The sequence below is a fragment of the Acartia tonsa genome, chromosome 11 (genome assembly GCF_053477335.1).
Source record: "Acartia tonsa isolate MP-2025a chromosome 11, ASM5347733v1, whole genome shotgun sequence".
Lineage (NCBI taxonomy): Eukaryota > Metazoa > Arthropoda > Copepoda > Calanoida > Acartiidae > Acartia > Acartia tonsa.
In genome coordinates, this window is record NC_137270.1 from 34,913,242 (window position 1) to 34,926,138 (window position 12,897).

The 12,897-nt window shown below is 32.3% G+C and overlaps 2 protein-coding genes and 1 long non-coding RNA gene across 14 annotated transcripts in view; 1 reads left to right on the plus strand and 2 right to left on the minus strand.

Moving 5' to 3' along the window:
* Window positions 1-12,897, minus strand: part of LOC145331016 (COX assembly mitochondrial protein 2 homolog) — a 95,519-nt gene that overhangs the window by 47,166 nt on the left and 35,456 nt on the right. For all 12 annotated transcript variants that reach the window (XR_013883620.1, XR_013883619.1, XR_013883616.1 and 9 more), the window contains exon 2: window positions 5,111-5,189. Coding sequence is in view for 2 of the 12 variants with exons in the window: in XM_080175609.1 (XP_080031735.1) it covers window positions 5,111-5,166 (56 nt within the window). In the remaining 10 variants the exon portion in view is untranslated. The remainder of the gene's footprint in view (window positions 1-5,110; window positions 5,190-12,897) is intronic.
* LOC145332859 (uncharacterized) lies at window positions 852-1,504 on the plus strand. Its single transcript, XR_013884354.1, has 2 exons — window positions 852-906; window positions 1,179-1,504. It is a non-coding gene; the product is annotated as an uncharacterized LOC145332859 (long non-coding RNA).
* Cul4 (cullin 4) overlaps window positions 5,190-12,897 on the minus strand; it is a 43,160-nt gene continuing 35,452 nt past the window's right edge. Inside the window, exons 16-27 of the mRNA XM_080175610.1 lie at window positions 12,026-12,143; window positions 11,589-11,699; window positions 11,155-11,222; window positions 10,600-10,660; window positions 9,837-9,945; window positions 8,899-8,999; window positions 7,997-8,122; window positions 7,617-7,673; window positions 7,314-7,434; window positions 6,800-6,957; window positions 6,526-6,674; window positions 5,190-5,316 (exon numbers count right to left, since the gene is read on the minus strand). Of these exons, the coding sequence (XP_080031736.1) occupies window positions 6,869-6,957; window positions 7,314-7,434; window positions 7,617-7,673; window positions 7,997-8,122; window positions 8,899-8,999; window positions 9,837-9,945; window positions 10,600-10,660; window positions 11,155-11,222; window positions 11,589-11,699; window positions 12,026-12,143 (961 nt within the window). The 3' untranslated portion in view covers window positions 5,190-5,316; window positions 6,526-6,674; window positions 6,800-6,868. The remainder of the gene's footprint in view (window positions 5,317-6,525; window positions 6,675-6,799; window positions 6,958-7,313; window positions 7,435-7,616; window positions 7,674-7,996; window positions 8,123-8,898; window positions 9,000-9,836; window positions 9,946-10,599; window positions 10,661-11,154; window positions 11,223-11,588; window positions 11,700-12,025; window positions 12,144-12,897) is intronic.

Genomic DNA, 12,897 nt, shown 5'->3' on the forward strand with positions numbered 1-12,897 from the left:
AATTCCCATGTTGTATAAAACATTTGATGGAATTTTAATTTACTTCCTGTAGTTTTCAAAATTTTCCCAACAACTATTTATTGTAAGCCTTAATTAAGCCTTCTAAACACTTGTTTTTATAATATCGTTCTGACTGGGGAAGGATGGGGGGTAAAGGGTTGTTAATCCTCCCCCTCCAAACAAATTTTGTGGTGCCGAAGGCACCCTCATAATGTTAAAAAGTACATTATATTTATCCCCCCCCCCACAAAAATAAAAAGCTTGGACATCCTTAAAAAACAAAAATATCTAAGGTTTTTATTAAATATTGCATTGCAAAAGTTTGTTATTTTTTTAATTTCCAGCCACAACGCTGTACGAGTATGCTGCCCTTGTGATTGCTTTAACCCTGATCAACACTATTGTGTGTGCATCTATCCTTTGTGAACAAGCTTATGATAACATGGAGGAGGTAAACACTCATCTTTAAAAGGGGACCATGCACGAATGATAGCAAATGGTTTTAAGTACCTTCCTGAGTATTTTTTTGGTGAATATACCTTCTAGGTTTGTGTTTAATATGTTTACATAGACTAAAAAATAAAGTTTCACTGTGGTTTTATATGAAAAAAAAAACTTTAAAAACTTTGCTCTCTTTCGTGCATAGTCCCCTTTTGAAAAAATCAAGATTATGTACAATTAGGATTTTTTAGAACTTTTTTATTGAAAATTTTTGAAGATTTATATTTTCCATAAATGAACATAAAAGTCGGCTCATTAGTTGGTGAGAAAAGATCTTGATCTTAAAAGGTAATCAGACAAAAAATCTTCCTACTTCATGTTAAGATATGATTTATAAATATTGTAGATAGCGGATTTGCTGGCAGACAAAGCTACTGAGATGGAAACACAAAGAGATTTAGTCAGGTAGGATATTTGCAAGGTAGTAAATTTGCAAGTTGCGACCCTAGCATCTATGGACTCTTTTTCCTTTAAGAGGTAAGAGGGGGGCAGAGAAATAGCCTGAAATCATCCTACGACCTATGATAAGCTTCCCTACAAGGAAGTACTCAATTAGATCTGTAGTTAACGAAATCTTACGCTTCAGACTGTATAACCTTAATTCTTAATATCCTATTAATGAATTAGCTTACATATCAATATTTTTAGTTGATAATTGAATTTAGGAACTTTTCTAGATACCAACGCCAAGCAGAGAAGATGAGAGGATATGGAAAGTTTACTGGCCTTAGATTCTTTGATATCGACATGTCAACACTGACCGCCATGGCTGAGTTATCACTAACCTACATTATTGTCCTAGCTCAAGCTCCTTCTTAAAAGGGACTATGTAAGAAAAGGAGCAAGTGATTTCAAAGGGACTGTGCACAAAAAAAATCTCATCTGATAATCAAATTTGAACATCAACTCATACATAATATATCAAAGATAAGGCAAAAGGGATATCATTTTCTAAAAAAAAATCCCTTTCCGCCAATTTTTAAAAGCCAAGATTGGAGAAATTTTTTAAGCAATGATGTAAGGCATTTTTTTGGATGATAGTTTCTGTTGTATAGGGCTAAATTATTGAAAAAGTTTAGTTTTACCATGGTCTTGACAAAAAAAATTAAAATGTTTAATGAGTTCAGATTGTAAACAATGAAATGCTTTGACACAAACATATATAACTTCTCAATTAAAAATGTATATTTAGCAAAAGGGATGGTAAATTGCAATATTTACCTAAACATTTTGAAAAATGTACTTTAGGCATTTAATGACATTTAAAATATAGTGACACTTATTTTTTTCAGTTGATATAACTAGGTATATTTAACAGAAACCTAGTAAACTCACCAAAAAATTCAAATTTACCGCCGTAAGGTGTTTCAAATCACTTGCTCTCGTTCGTGCATAGTCTCCTTTTAGGATCATTTGTTATCCTATATACTAAAGTTCTTGAGTCTGGCTGAATGTCCGCTAAGATCTCAAAAATGACAAGACTTTTCTTCTTTTTATCCAAAACAAAATACAGTGTGTTTTTTTATGAGAACTTTTTTGAAAGCAATTTTACCCCACCTATAGTTATCAGAATTTAATGATTAATGGCTTATTTTCTTCGTTTTTTATAACCATTTATAGAACATCAAAAAAATATTTCAGTTTTTATTAAAAAAGTGCAGTAAAATCAAAAATTCAAAACCTAGGTGCCAACATCTAAAAATGGCTTCAGCGCATTTTTCTCATACTCAAATCATCTACCCTTTGCAAGAATGGCTGCAAAACGCTTCAAAGTTGAGATACAGAGTTAAAAATTGATATAGATACTATTGGGGACATGTACTAGAACATACCAAAGTTAAAAGGCCGTATCTCAACCAGGGAGGGAGTACTGAAAATCCAATTTTTTTCTTGCAAAGGGTAGGAGATTTGAGCTTAAAAAAAATGCGCTAAAAACATTTTTAGATGTTGACACCTAAGTTTTGAACTTTTTATTTTACTGTACTTTTTTAGTAAAAACTGAAATATTTTTTTTGATGTTCTATAAATGGTTATAAAAAACGAAAAAATAAGCCATTAATCATTAAATTCTGATAACTATAAGTGGGGTAAAATTGCTTTCAAAAAAGTTCTCATAAAAAAAACACACTGTAGATGTTGGGAGGGGTATTTCTTAACATGAAGCCACTAAAAGCCAGGGGCAGTCACTAAAGATTGAAACAACTTTATAATCGGTTGAATCAATAGTTCTAAAATTTTAAGGGAAGTTGAATACTGTTTTAGGGCAGGTTTACAAGTATTAAAAAGGGGTAGCGTAGAACTCACTCGCCCCTTTCTTGAAATTAGGCCTTTCTCCCTAGAAATATAAAAAGCTCCTAGAGGTTAAGGGAGAATCCCCTAGTATGAAATAAAAAACATAAAATGTTTAATTCAATATGAAAAAGATTATGAGTGTCTGTGTCACTGTCAAGTAACTCAAATTAATAGGTAATATTTCAGCTAAAGTAACAACGTATTACCTCTTAATTTTGTGGATTTTTATAATAGTTATTTATCGCTTCGTATTATAAACAGCTTTCTGCGGATAAAAAAATATAATTATAAGATTAAACTAATTTTGTTAGCCCCGAGAGACACGGGCCAACAAAACTGAATTAATATTATTGTATATTTTTATTTTCATAGAAATCTAGTTAAATGCGATACGATACATGATTTTTCAGTGTGGCTGAGAACCGGTTCTAATCCAGCGAATATTAATCGGTTTCGAAGCCGTACTGGAATAAAGATAAAATGATTTGTCGATTATTCTTTATGTTGTATTATACTAAAAATTTATTTCCCTTGATATTTTCAAATTAAACCAAAAAAAGTATAATTATTAAAAATAAAATGTTTTCATTAAGTTTAAGATATTATTTATAATGTGTATTGTTTAACTAAGTCTTGAATAATCAATAAATATTTAAATTAAGTATTAAGTAAATTGATGTGAAGATAGTAGTTATTAGTTTACAACTTTGGGGACTTCTACTGAATTTTCATTGGTTAATTGGTTAGGTTGAGTGTCTAAACATTCAACCAATAATTTTAATCTACAGAAGGCGTAATTTTGTGTATTATTATTTGGGATGTGCATCAATCTATCGGCCATTGCCTTATTCCTTTAAATCTCTGGATAATTGGGCTATAAATTATACTTTTGTCCAAAGTTTTTAAAAATGCTCCATTAGTCTTTGGCCTTAATGTTTTATGAAATCTTTATTGGTTGGTAAACACTAGTAGTGCACAGATCTTTTGACAAAAAGCGGGACATCCAAAAAAAATTCAAATCGACTTTTATTTATCTATCCTAGGACCTAATAATGGCTGTAAGTAGACAGCTAGAATAGAAATTTTTAAAAATATTAATTTTTGGTGGATTTACGCCATTTTTAAAAAGAGTAGTGAAAAACTTCTTGTCAGTTTTCATGATTTTCCAGATTTATACCCACTTTTTTCAAAGCAATAAAAAATACATATATGTTAACCTTATAAAAATACAGTGTGTTTTTTTTTTATGAGAACATTTTTGAAAGCAATTTTACCCCACTTATAGTTATCAGAATTTAATGATTAATGGCTTATTTTCTTCGTTTTTTAAGGGAAATTATGAAACAACCAAAAAAAATTACAGTTTTTGTTGAAAAAGTACAGTAAAGTTGAAAATTAAAAACTTAGGTGTCAACATCTAAAAATGGTTTTAGCGCATTTTTCTTATGTTCAAATATTCTACCTTTTGCAAGAATGGCTGCAAAACGCTTCAAAGTTGAGATATAGAGCTATAAATTTATACAGATACTAACAACATCTAAAAATGGTTTTAGCGCATTTTTCTTATGCTCAAAATTGGATTTTCAGTAGTCGACTTTGGGGGGCCAGTACTTTCTCCCTGATTGAGATATGGCCTTCAAACTTTGACCTATTCTACTACATGTCCCCAATAGTATCTGTATAAATTTATAGCTCTATATCTCAACTTTGAAGCGTTTTGCAGCCATTCTTGCAAAAGGTAGAATATTTGAACATAAGAAAAATGCGCTAAAACCATTTTTAGATGTTGACACCTAAGTTTTTAATTTTCAACTTTACTGTACTTTTTCAACAAAAACTGTAATTTTTTTTGGTTGTTTCATAATTTCCCTTAAAAAACGAAGAAAATAAGCCATTAATCATTAAATTCTGATAACTATAAGTGGGGTAAAATTGCTTTCAAAAAAGTTCTCATAAAAAAAACACACTGTATTTTTTTGGTCGAGGTACTTTTCAGATACCTGTTCAAATGTCTAATTAAAGAAAAAATTGAAGATAAAAAAATATTTTTTGGGGGTGTAAATTGACATTTGGTGAGAAAATTTCACCAAAAATATAAAGATTTTTACCCCCAAAAATTTAGTTTTCTCTATTTTAACCAAAAACGGCCAGGAGAGCGCGGTTTTTGTAATAATAATATTAATATGCAACATGTATTGTGTATAAAACAGTTTTCACTATGAGCGCCCTCCAGGCCGTTTTTGAGTAATTAAGCATTTTATATTTAGGGACTAGTGTAGTAAACTTGTCCCCTCTCTCTCAGGTTTCAAACACTTACTTGATAATCTTGTTGCATTCATCAGTGTGAAGATGTTCGTCCAAGGGCACATGCATTATTAGAATAGCGTCTCTGAAAACTATACAGAACAAAGTAGAATATTGATATCATTCATACCTTCTCAAGTATCCCTCTATTCACTTGTTACAACAATTTCCAACTAAGTTTTTCAAATAATGTGATCAACTCATAAAATATAAATTAGGCTGATTAAAAAATACGGGAAATTTGGAATAATTGCCAAAATCTTAAAAAGTAGGTAATAGTTAATAGCATCGTATTATAGACAACGTTCCGCGGATAATGTACAATTATGAGATTAAAACCAGTTTTGTTAGACCCGAGTTGCCAAAGGCCCAGGCAAACAAAACAGGTATAAATTTTATGTTTTTATCTTAATATTCATGGAAAATTGTCTGTAATTCGATGCTATACATGATTTTTCCGTATGGCTTAGAACCGGTTGTAATCCAGCGAATATTGATTTGTTTCGAAGCCTTACTGAAATAAAAATTCTAGTCCTATAAAATCAAATGTGTGCTTAGTAAAATTATGATCAATAATTGTGAAGAATTTAAATGTATCACTGAATCTTTTCCGTTGAATTATCCCAAATAAAAAAATGTTTTTTTTTCTGGTTAAAAGTTAAAACGTTCACTGGTTATTAACATTTTAAATTTTTTTGTTAAAAGAAAAGTAGGTAACACATTTATAAGAAGAAAAAAACATCAACTACTCAATAAAGTTCTATTAATGGTTTGTTTAATGATTATTTAAATTCTATTGATGTATTGTTTAATGCATAGGTATTGAGAATGATTATTGATTTTCTATAAATATTGGAAAGAATTTACAATTAGACTTTTGTAAAATAAGTATAAGACTCTTTTCAAATAAATCACAGTAAATTTAAACCATTGCAGCAAAGTTTTAAAGGAGAATGGGACATTTATCTTTGACAAATTAAACTATGTTATCAAAAGTCACATAAGGATCTAAAGGTTTAAGACAATGGACGAATAATTTATGTACATCCCCAATGATAATATAAAAATTATCCAATCTGTAGATTACATTTAGTGGTTGAAAAGTTTAAAACTTAACAAAGCAACCAATTAAAATTCAGTTAAAGTCCTCAAAGTTGTAAAGCTAACGAATAAGAAAACGTTACCATAAAACTTTGGGGACTAGTGTAATAAACAGCCCAATGTCCCCTCCCTCTCAGCAGTAATGGCCCAATTAGGTGAGAAATTATGAATTTTTATTTATATTTTCCAATTGAATTTGTTTCTTTTTAGTTGAAGTGCCATTTGATTACTTAAATTGCATGGACAAGAACTAGGATAAATGTCCCCCCCCCCTCAAAAAAATAAAACCAGTTGAAAAATTAATACTCTACTAATACTAAAGGCAGCCTTTCAAAATATTTTATTTGTCATTACAGTTGTCAAAACTTGATAAACAAAAAATCACAAAAGTAAAATAAAAAAAATACAATTTAGAGACTTTCAAAATTCACAAATAATGCTACGGGCCCCATTTACTTTTTTGGGTAGAGCTGGATCTTTTAAATCATTTCAATGGTGCGCCAAATCGCAGTGCGCCGAATTTCAGCCAATCACAGTGCGGCATTTCGTAAAATGCTGTGCTCTCATTGGTGGAAAGTTGGCTCACCCCGATTTGGCGCACCATTGAAAAGATTAAAAGATCCAGCTTAGGCCAATATACACAACGTAGTACAGGGTGTTTAGAAACATTTTAAGCAACATAAACATATTGATTTGAGTTGGATTTATCTCTCTGAATGTAGTCACGATCTATCAGCGACTCAATACGCTTCTTTATATCTGAATTAATAAACATAACTTTAGAATTTTTTTATATCAAAATATAATTAATATGTATCTGACTTCTATAAACGTTAAGATGATTTCTACTGCTGCTATGTCAGGCGCGCAGCATAAATAATTATGAGTATGGGGAATGCCTTGGCCAAAAGTCAGGCGTAAATCATGCACAGTTATTACTTTTAAGACAAAGGTCGTTCAATCAAAGGGTTGGTTGTCTATTTGGCGAATGGATTGGACGCTTTACACCGCAATAATGACGCGGAGTAAATTGTAATTCCCAAAGCGACACCAATCCCCAAAGTCATCTAAGTCAAATCTTCTTAACATGAACTACAACAAGAACGAAACCTGACCTGGAGGGTTGCAGGGAAACTTGAGCTGATTATACAGTTCAGTCAGAAGGAGGGTATGGCTCAGATTTTTTCTCATCTTCATGATGCGCACAATAGCCGCATCAATCTGGTACTGACGGTCCTAATAAAAGTTTTTAGTTAACAAAACTGGCATTATTTCATGATTTTTATTTTAATATTTGTGTAAAATTTTCTGTAATACGATGTTATGATTTTTAAATATTGCTTAGAACAGCTTCTAATCAAACGGATATCAATCGGTTTCGAAGCCATACTGGAAAATATCTTATGTTTCTAGTTTACCTGGAAAACTCTCTCCTCGGTTGCTTTTTGTTCGTCCTTGGTCTCTTTTGTTTGAATCTAAAAACATAGGTAATCAAAAAAATTGTATTTAATATTATTTTGAATAGGTAGTATGTTAATAATAATTAGTAAAAATAGCATCTAGGGGCGCTGTAATTAAAGGGGCAGAAAGAAGCAAGAAAAAAAAGCTTAAAACCATCCCACGACTTATATCTGAAATAGCCTATAACCTTCACGAGACCTATATCTAGCTTACCTAAAATAGAGAACCAAAACAGAGCAGTAGTTATAGAGATCTTAAGCTTCATACAGAAAAAGGTATTACTATATACAATAGGATAAACGATTCGAAGTAAACATATCCTAACTCCCATCATTACCTGGTTGATCTTAATCTTGTAGAGGGCGTTGGTGAAGTCCTTGTTGAAGATGAATAGATCCCCGTCGTTGACATCCTTGCCTCGAGGATTTTTCACAATCACACGTGCCTTGCCACAGGCCAGGGACTAAATAAAATCCTTATAAAAAAGTAACAGGATCTCTGTTTGTTTGTATGTCTGTCTGTGTGTACCGATTGGGTCTCATTAACCGCTGAACCGATATGGTTCTCTTTTACAATGTAGCTTCTCATAGGTCTTGGAAAGGTTTTTAGCTATTTTGGGGGAGGGTACTAATACCGTCCCAAAAGAAATCACAATACAAAAGAAGCATATATAGAAAACATTTTACATGCCCAGAGAGGCCTCTAGGGGCGTAGCCGCTAGAATATGCAAAAAACCAGCTTTTATTGACGAATCTTTTCTCTCCAAGTGACTTGTTTATTTCTTTAGGTCAGGTTAAGGTTATATAGGTACAATAGATACCTATAGGGAAAAAATATTCCCTAATTTTAAAATTATTTAAAAAAGGGGGGGGGGGGTTAGAGGAAAAATTAAGTGTACTGAAAATATCATTATCCTCAATAATTTTGAAAAGCGGAACAAAAACACCAAAGAAATGGGGAAATATTTGAAGAAAAAAAAAACAGCAAAAAGCTAGTTGTCCTCTCATCTACAGATACAAAAATCCCTTAGAATGATGCGAAATTTAATTTGAATTAGGGGGACAAAATGGAATTTTTTGCAGCAGGGAAAAAAAATCTTGTGCAGAATATCCATCCCTGGGGCTATAATCCAACGGGGCCTTTTTTCCTAACCCTGCAGGGCAATCATTAACATGTAACTTAACTAACCTAAAACAAAATTAATAAACACGACAAAATCCAACTTGTCTATTATAATACCTGTAAAGTTCTTCTGATCTCCTCATCCTCAATGTTTGTCCTCTCTTTCAGATCCTCAAGTGAAATCTCATTCATCTCGTTGAATTGTAACAAACACAGGGCTGAAAATTAATTTGTTGCAGTTTTATTTTTTTTAGATGTCATATTATCTAACCTATTTAGTTAAGACATAAAGCTTAGGAATCAATAAAATATAATCCTTATAATAAAGTAACAGGATGTCTGTTTGTCTCTTTGTGTGTAGCGAAGGATCTCGCTAACCGCTGAACCGATCGGGCTCTCTTTAACAGGGTAGCTTCTCATAGATCCTGGGAAGGTTTATAACTATTTTGGAGGTACCATCACCCTCCCAAGAGAAATCGCCCCTAGAAAAAAAATTACCCCCTAAATTTATTTTTTCGAACTAAAATTAAAAATTGGTGGGGGGTGTACCCCCCCGCAAAAAAATTCCCTCCCCCCCCCCCCACAAAATAATTTTTTTTTTTACTTTTTCTTTTAAAATCTGAAATAAGAAATAGGGTTATCAAATTCTACCCTCCCCTCCTCAAGTGTCCCTAGAGGCCTCTAGGGGCGTAGCCGCTAGTATAATATTACACTAATACAAATAATCATTTTACAGATGTTGGCTATCTAGCGTACAAGTTACACATTTTTTTATGACCATCTTCAGCTTTTTTCTGTTTTCTATATATTTCTACCTACCAACATAGACTTATATGATTATTTCATCACTATTAGGGGTAAGACAATAGGTGATAATTAAAATTGATGTGCACCCCAAATTTTGATCAACAAACCAACCATCCTGTAAATTATTGGTGGAAAAATTTGGACTCTGCTATACAAGGTTGTAAAATCAAATAAAGATTTAATAATAGTTCCCAATTTTTTTGATTTGTATTTTATGTGAATGTCCTCTCCCTCCCTACATCACTTACCTTGGTATAATGAGACTTGAAGTTCTTTGGATCCTGACTTGAAATTGGCCTTGAGGTTGCAGTGGCCGAGACTTGGTTGCCATTGTAACCTTCTTCCACCATACTTGCTCTATAAATAAAAAAAATAGGATGACATCGAAACCGGTCTACATCTGACGAATTAGAACCAGTTTTGAGATTTGAAATCATGTATTGTATCATTGACAGCTTTCAACGAAAAATAAAAAAACTGAAATGAATACCTAGCATTTTTTCAAAAACGAGCCTTCGGCCTCTTGTGGCTAACAAAACTGGTTTAAATCTTTTAATTTTTAAGAAACCTGTCCATAATACGATGCGATAAATAGCAATTAAATTTTTTCAAGTCTGTGTGCTTATCGCAAAAATGAATGTATGCGGTATGCCTTGGCACAAAACAGGCGCAGCTCATTGCCATGCATTTGCATACCATAGTTTAGCCCTATTTTATCATTTCATGAAATGTTGGGATACTTTTTCCAGTATGGCTTCGAAACCGATTGATATTCGGTGGATTAGAACCGGTTCCCAGCCATACTGAAAAATCATATATTGCATCGAATTACAGACAATTTTCCAGGAATATTTAATTAAAACACATAAAACTGAAACCAATTTTATAAAAAAAACTGGTTTAAATCTTATGGTTTTTCATGTTAATATCCGCGGAAACCTGTCTATAATACAATGCGATAAATTACTATTCTTGAACAATAATTTAAACAAGGACAAAGTAAAACAATACCTGATAAAATTTGTTGAATATTTCTTGATATCTGGCCATAAACGGGGGCATTATCACCTGTTACCAGTGAAACATTTTTTCAAAGCTATTTAAATTAAATCTATAAAATGGCATTATGGTTCATGTATTTTAACAATTTATAAATTATTAATATTAAGTAACAAGAATAAAATGTAGGTAACAAAGCCGAGTCAAAATATTTCTCATTATTGCTAGGGCATGTTGTACACACCCAATTTGGGGCAGGTTATGTTAGGTTACATTGGGTAATAAGTAGCCCCACAAAGTTAAGGCCTCTCGAAAGGCGTCAATTAACCTCCCCCCCCCCCCCCCCCATTATTTTCAATTTAGTGCTCACCAGCCACTTTAAGGAAAAACATCAAAACTGGGTCTGAACCATAATAAAAGCAAATGAATCGAATGATATTACATACAAATATCATGGAAAAGCATTGATTGATCCTTGAATTTTAATATTTCTCTTCGTGGAAAACTGACTATAATACCATGCAATAAATAAACATTAATAAAAGAATGTTTCACTGTTCCTGAATAAGAGGGTATGTAGGCCAGAATGCTATACTCAACACATTTACTACCATATCCAACTGTGTGCTTCCCAACTAAATACAAATATATTTCATTATCACCTAAAGGATACACCCCTAGTATCTAGGGACTAGAAATATAGCTTAAAACCATCCTAGTAGGCCAGAATGCTATACTCAACACATTTACTACCATATCCAACTGTGTACAAATATATTTCATCATTAAAAGCGAGTACTGATTCCTATTACAACAAGGTACAATGTTATAAGCAGAGCATCTCTATAATCAATGTAAGTATAAGGCTATGCTACAATAAGATGCAAAGAACAACATAAATATGCCTTGAATAATAAAATGCTTTTTCTCAAGTTACTATATTCCACAGCCAGGTCAGGGTGTCTTTCAAAATAATAATTTTTAAAATATAAATGACTTACATCATGAATATTCTTGAGTGCCTGTTTGAATGCTGTGTTGATATCTCTGGATAGCTCCATGTCCTTGAACATACCCTCCAACTTGCTGGTAAACCCTGCTCCACATTCAGCCTAACAAGTAAAAATTTATGAAATATCTTGAAAATTGGTTATGAAATTAGATCAGAAAATACAGAGATCTAAAGGGATAAGACAATGGCCGATAAATTGATGTAAATCCCCAATAATGATACACAAAATTACCCCTTTTGTAGATTAAAATTAGTATTTGAAATATTTTAACACTTAACTTAATGAGCCAGCCATTCATTCAATCGAAATTCACGTAAGTCCCCAAAGTTGTTAATCCAACAAATAAGAAACCGTTATTATAAAGTTTGGGGACTAGTGTAAAAAAATTTCTTTGTCCCCTCTGTCTTTCTCTTTAGTTTTATTACCTTAAGTTTGCTAAGCATGGATTTTTCAGCGTCAACTGAAGCAGATTTTCCAACCAATAATCTCTTGGACAAGTGATTCTTGTAAAATGCCTCGAAAACATCTTTTCCATGTATAAACCTAAAACAAAATAAATCGTATTGAAGCTCTTAAACACAGTGCCACAAGTTGCGTGCACAGCAATTCACCAAGGTGTGTAAAAACATAAGGGAGTGAAAAAAGGGGAAGGCAGGCCTTGCCAATTTAAACTTTAAGGAAGGTGTTAACAACCCCTACACATGCCCCCTGCCACACTCAAAGGATCCCACAAAAAAAGGATGACGGGTAATAAAAATCTGAAATAGAAATGACGCAAATGACGCAAATTCTGACGCAAATTCTGACGTTTATCTAAAAATGCAACATATAATAATAGCTATTAAAACAATTTTCAAGCATAACTTTTATCTTATTAGGATAACAATTAAATAAGAAAAATATTTTTACCATATGAAATTCGTGATCAAACACCTAATTGAAAAAAAATGCAAGACATAGCTTTTATTTTAAGAAAGACTAGGGGCAACGGACACCCCCAAGAAGCCTCTAGGTGTTCTTAAGGTGGGAGGGGGATACGTCAACCGCCCTTCTACTTTTTAATTTGAGTTTTAATAAGAAATATTCAGAAAAAAAATTTGGGGGTGTGATTTCAAATTGGGAGGGTGGAGATACGCTCTCCCAAAATAGTTAAAAACCTTCCCTGTACCTTAAAAAAAGCTTAATTGCAAAGGAAACCCAAACAGATGTCATTTTTTAACAATTTTATAAAAAAAAAACATTGGCGCACTTGTATAAACACCTTATCGCTGACAAGTTTTAGAATAGACAATCCAGA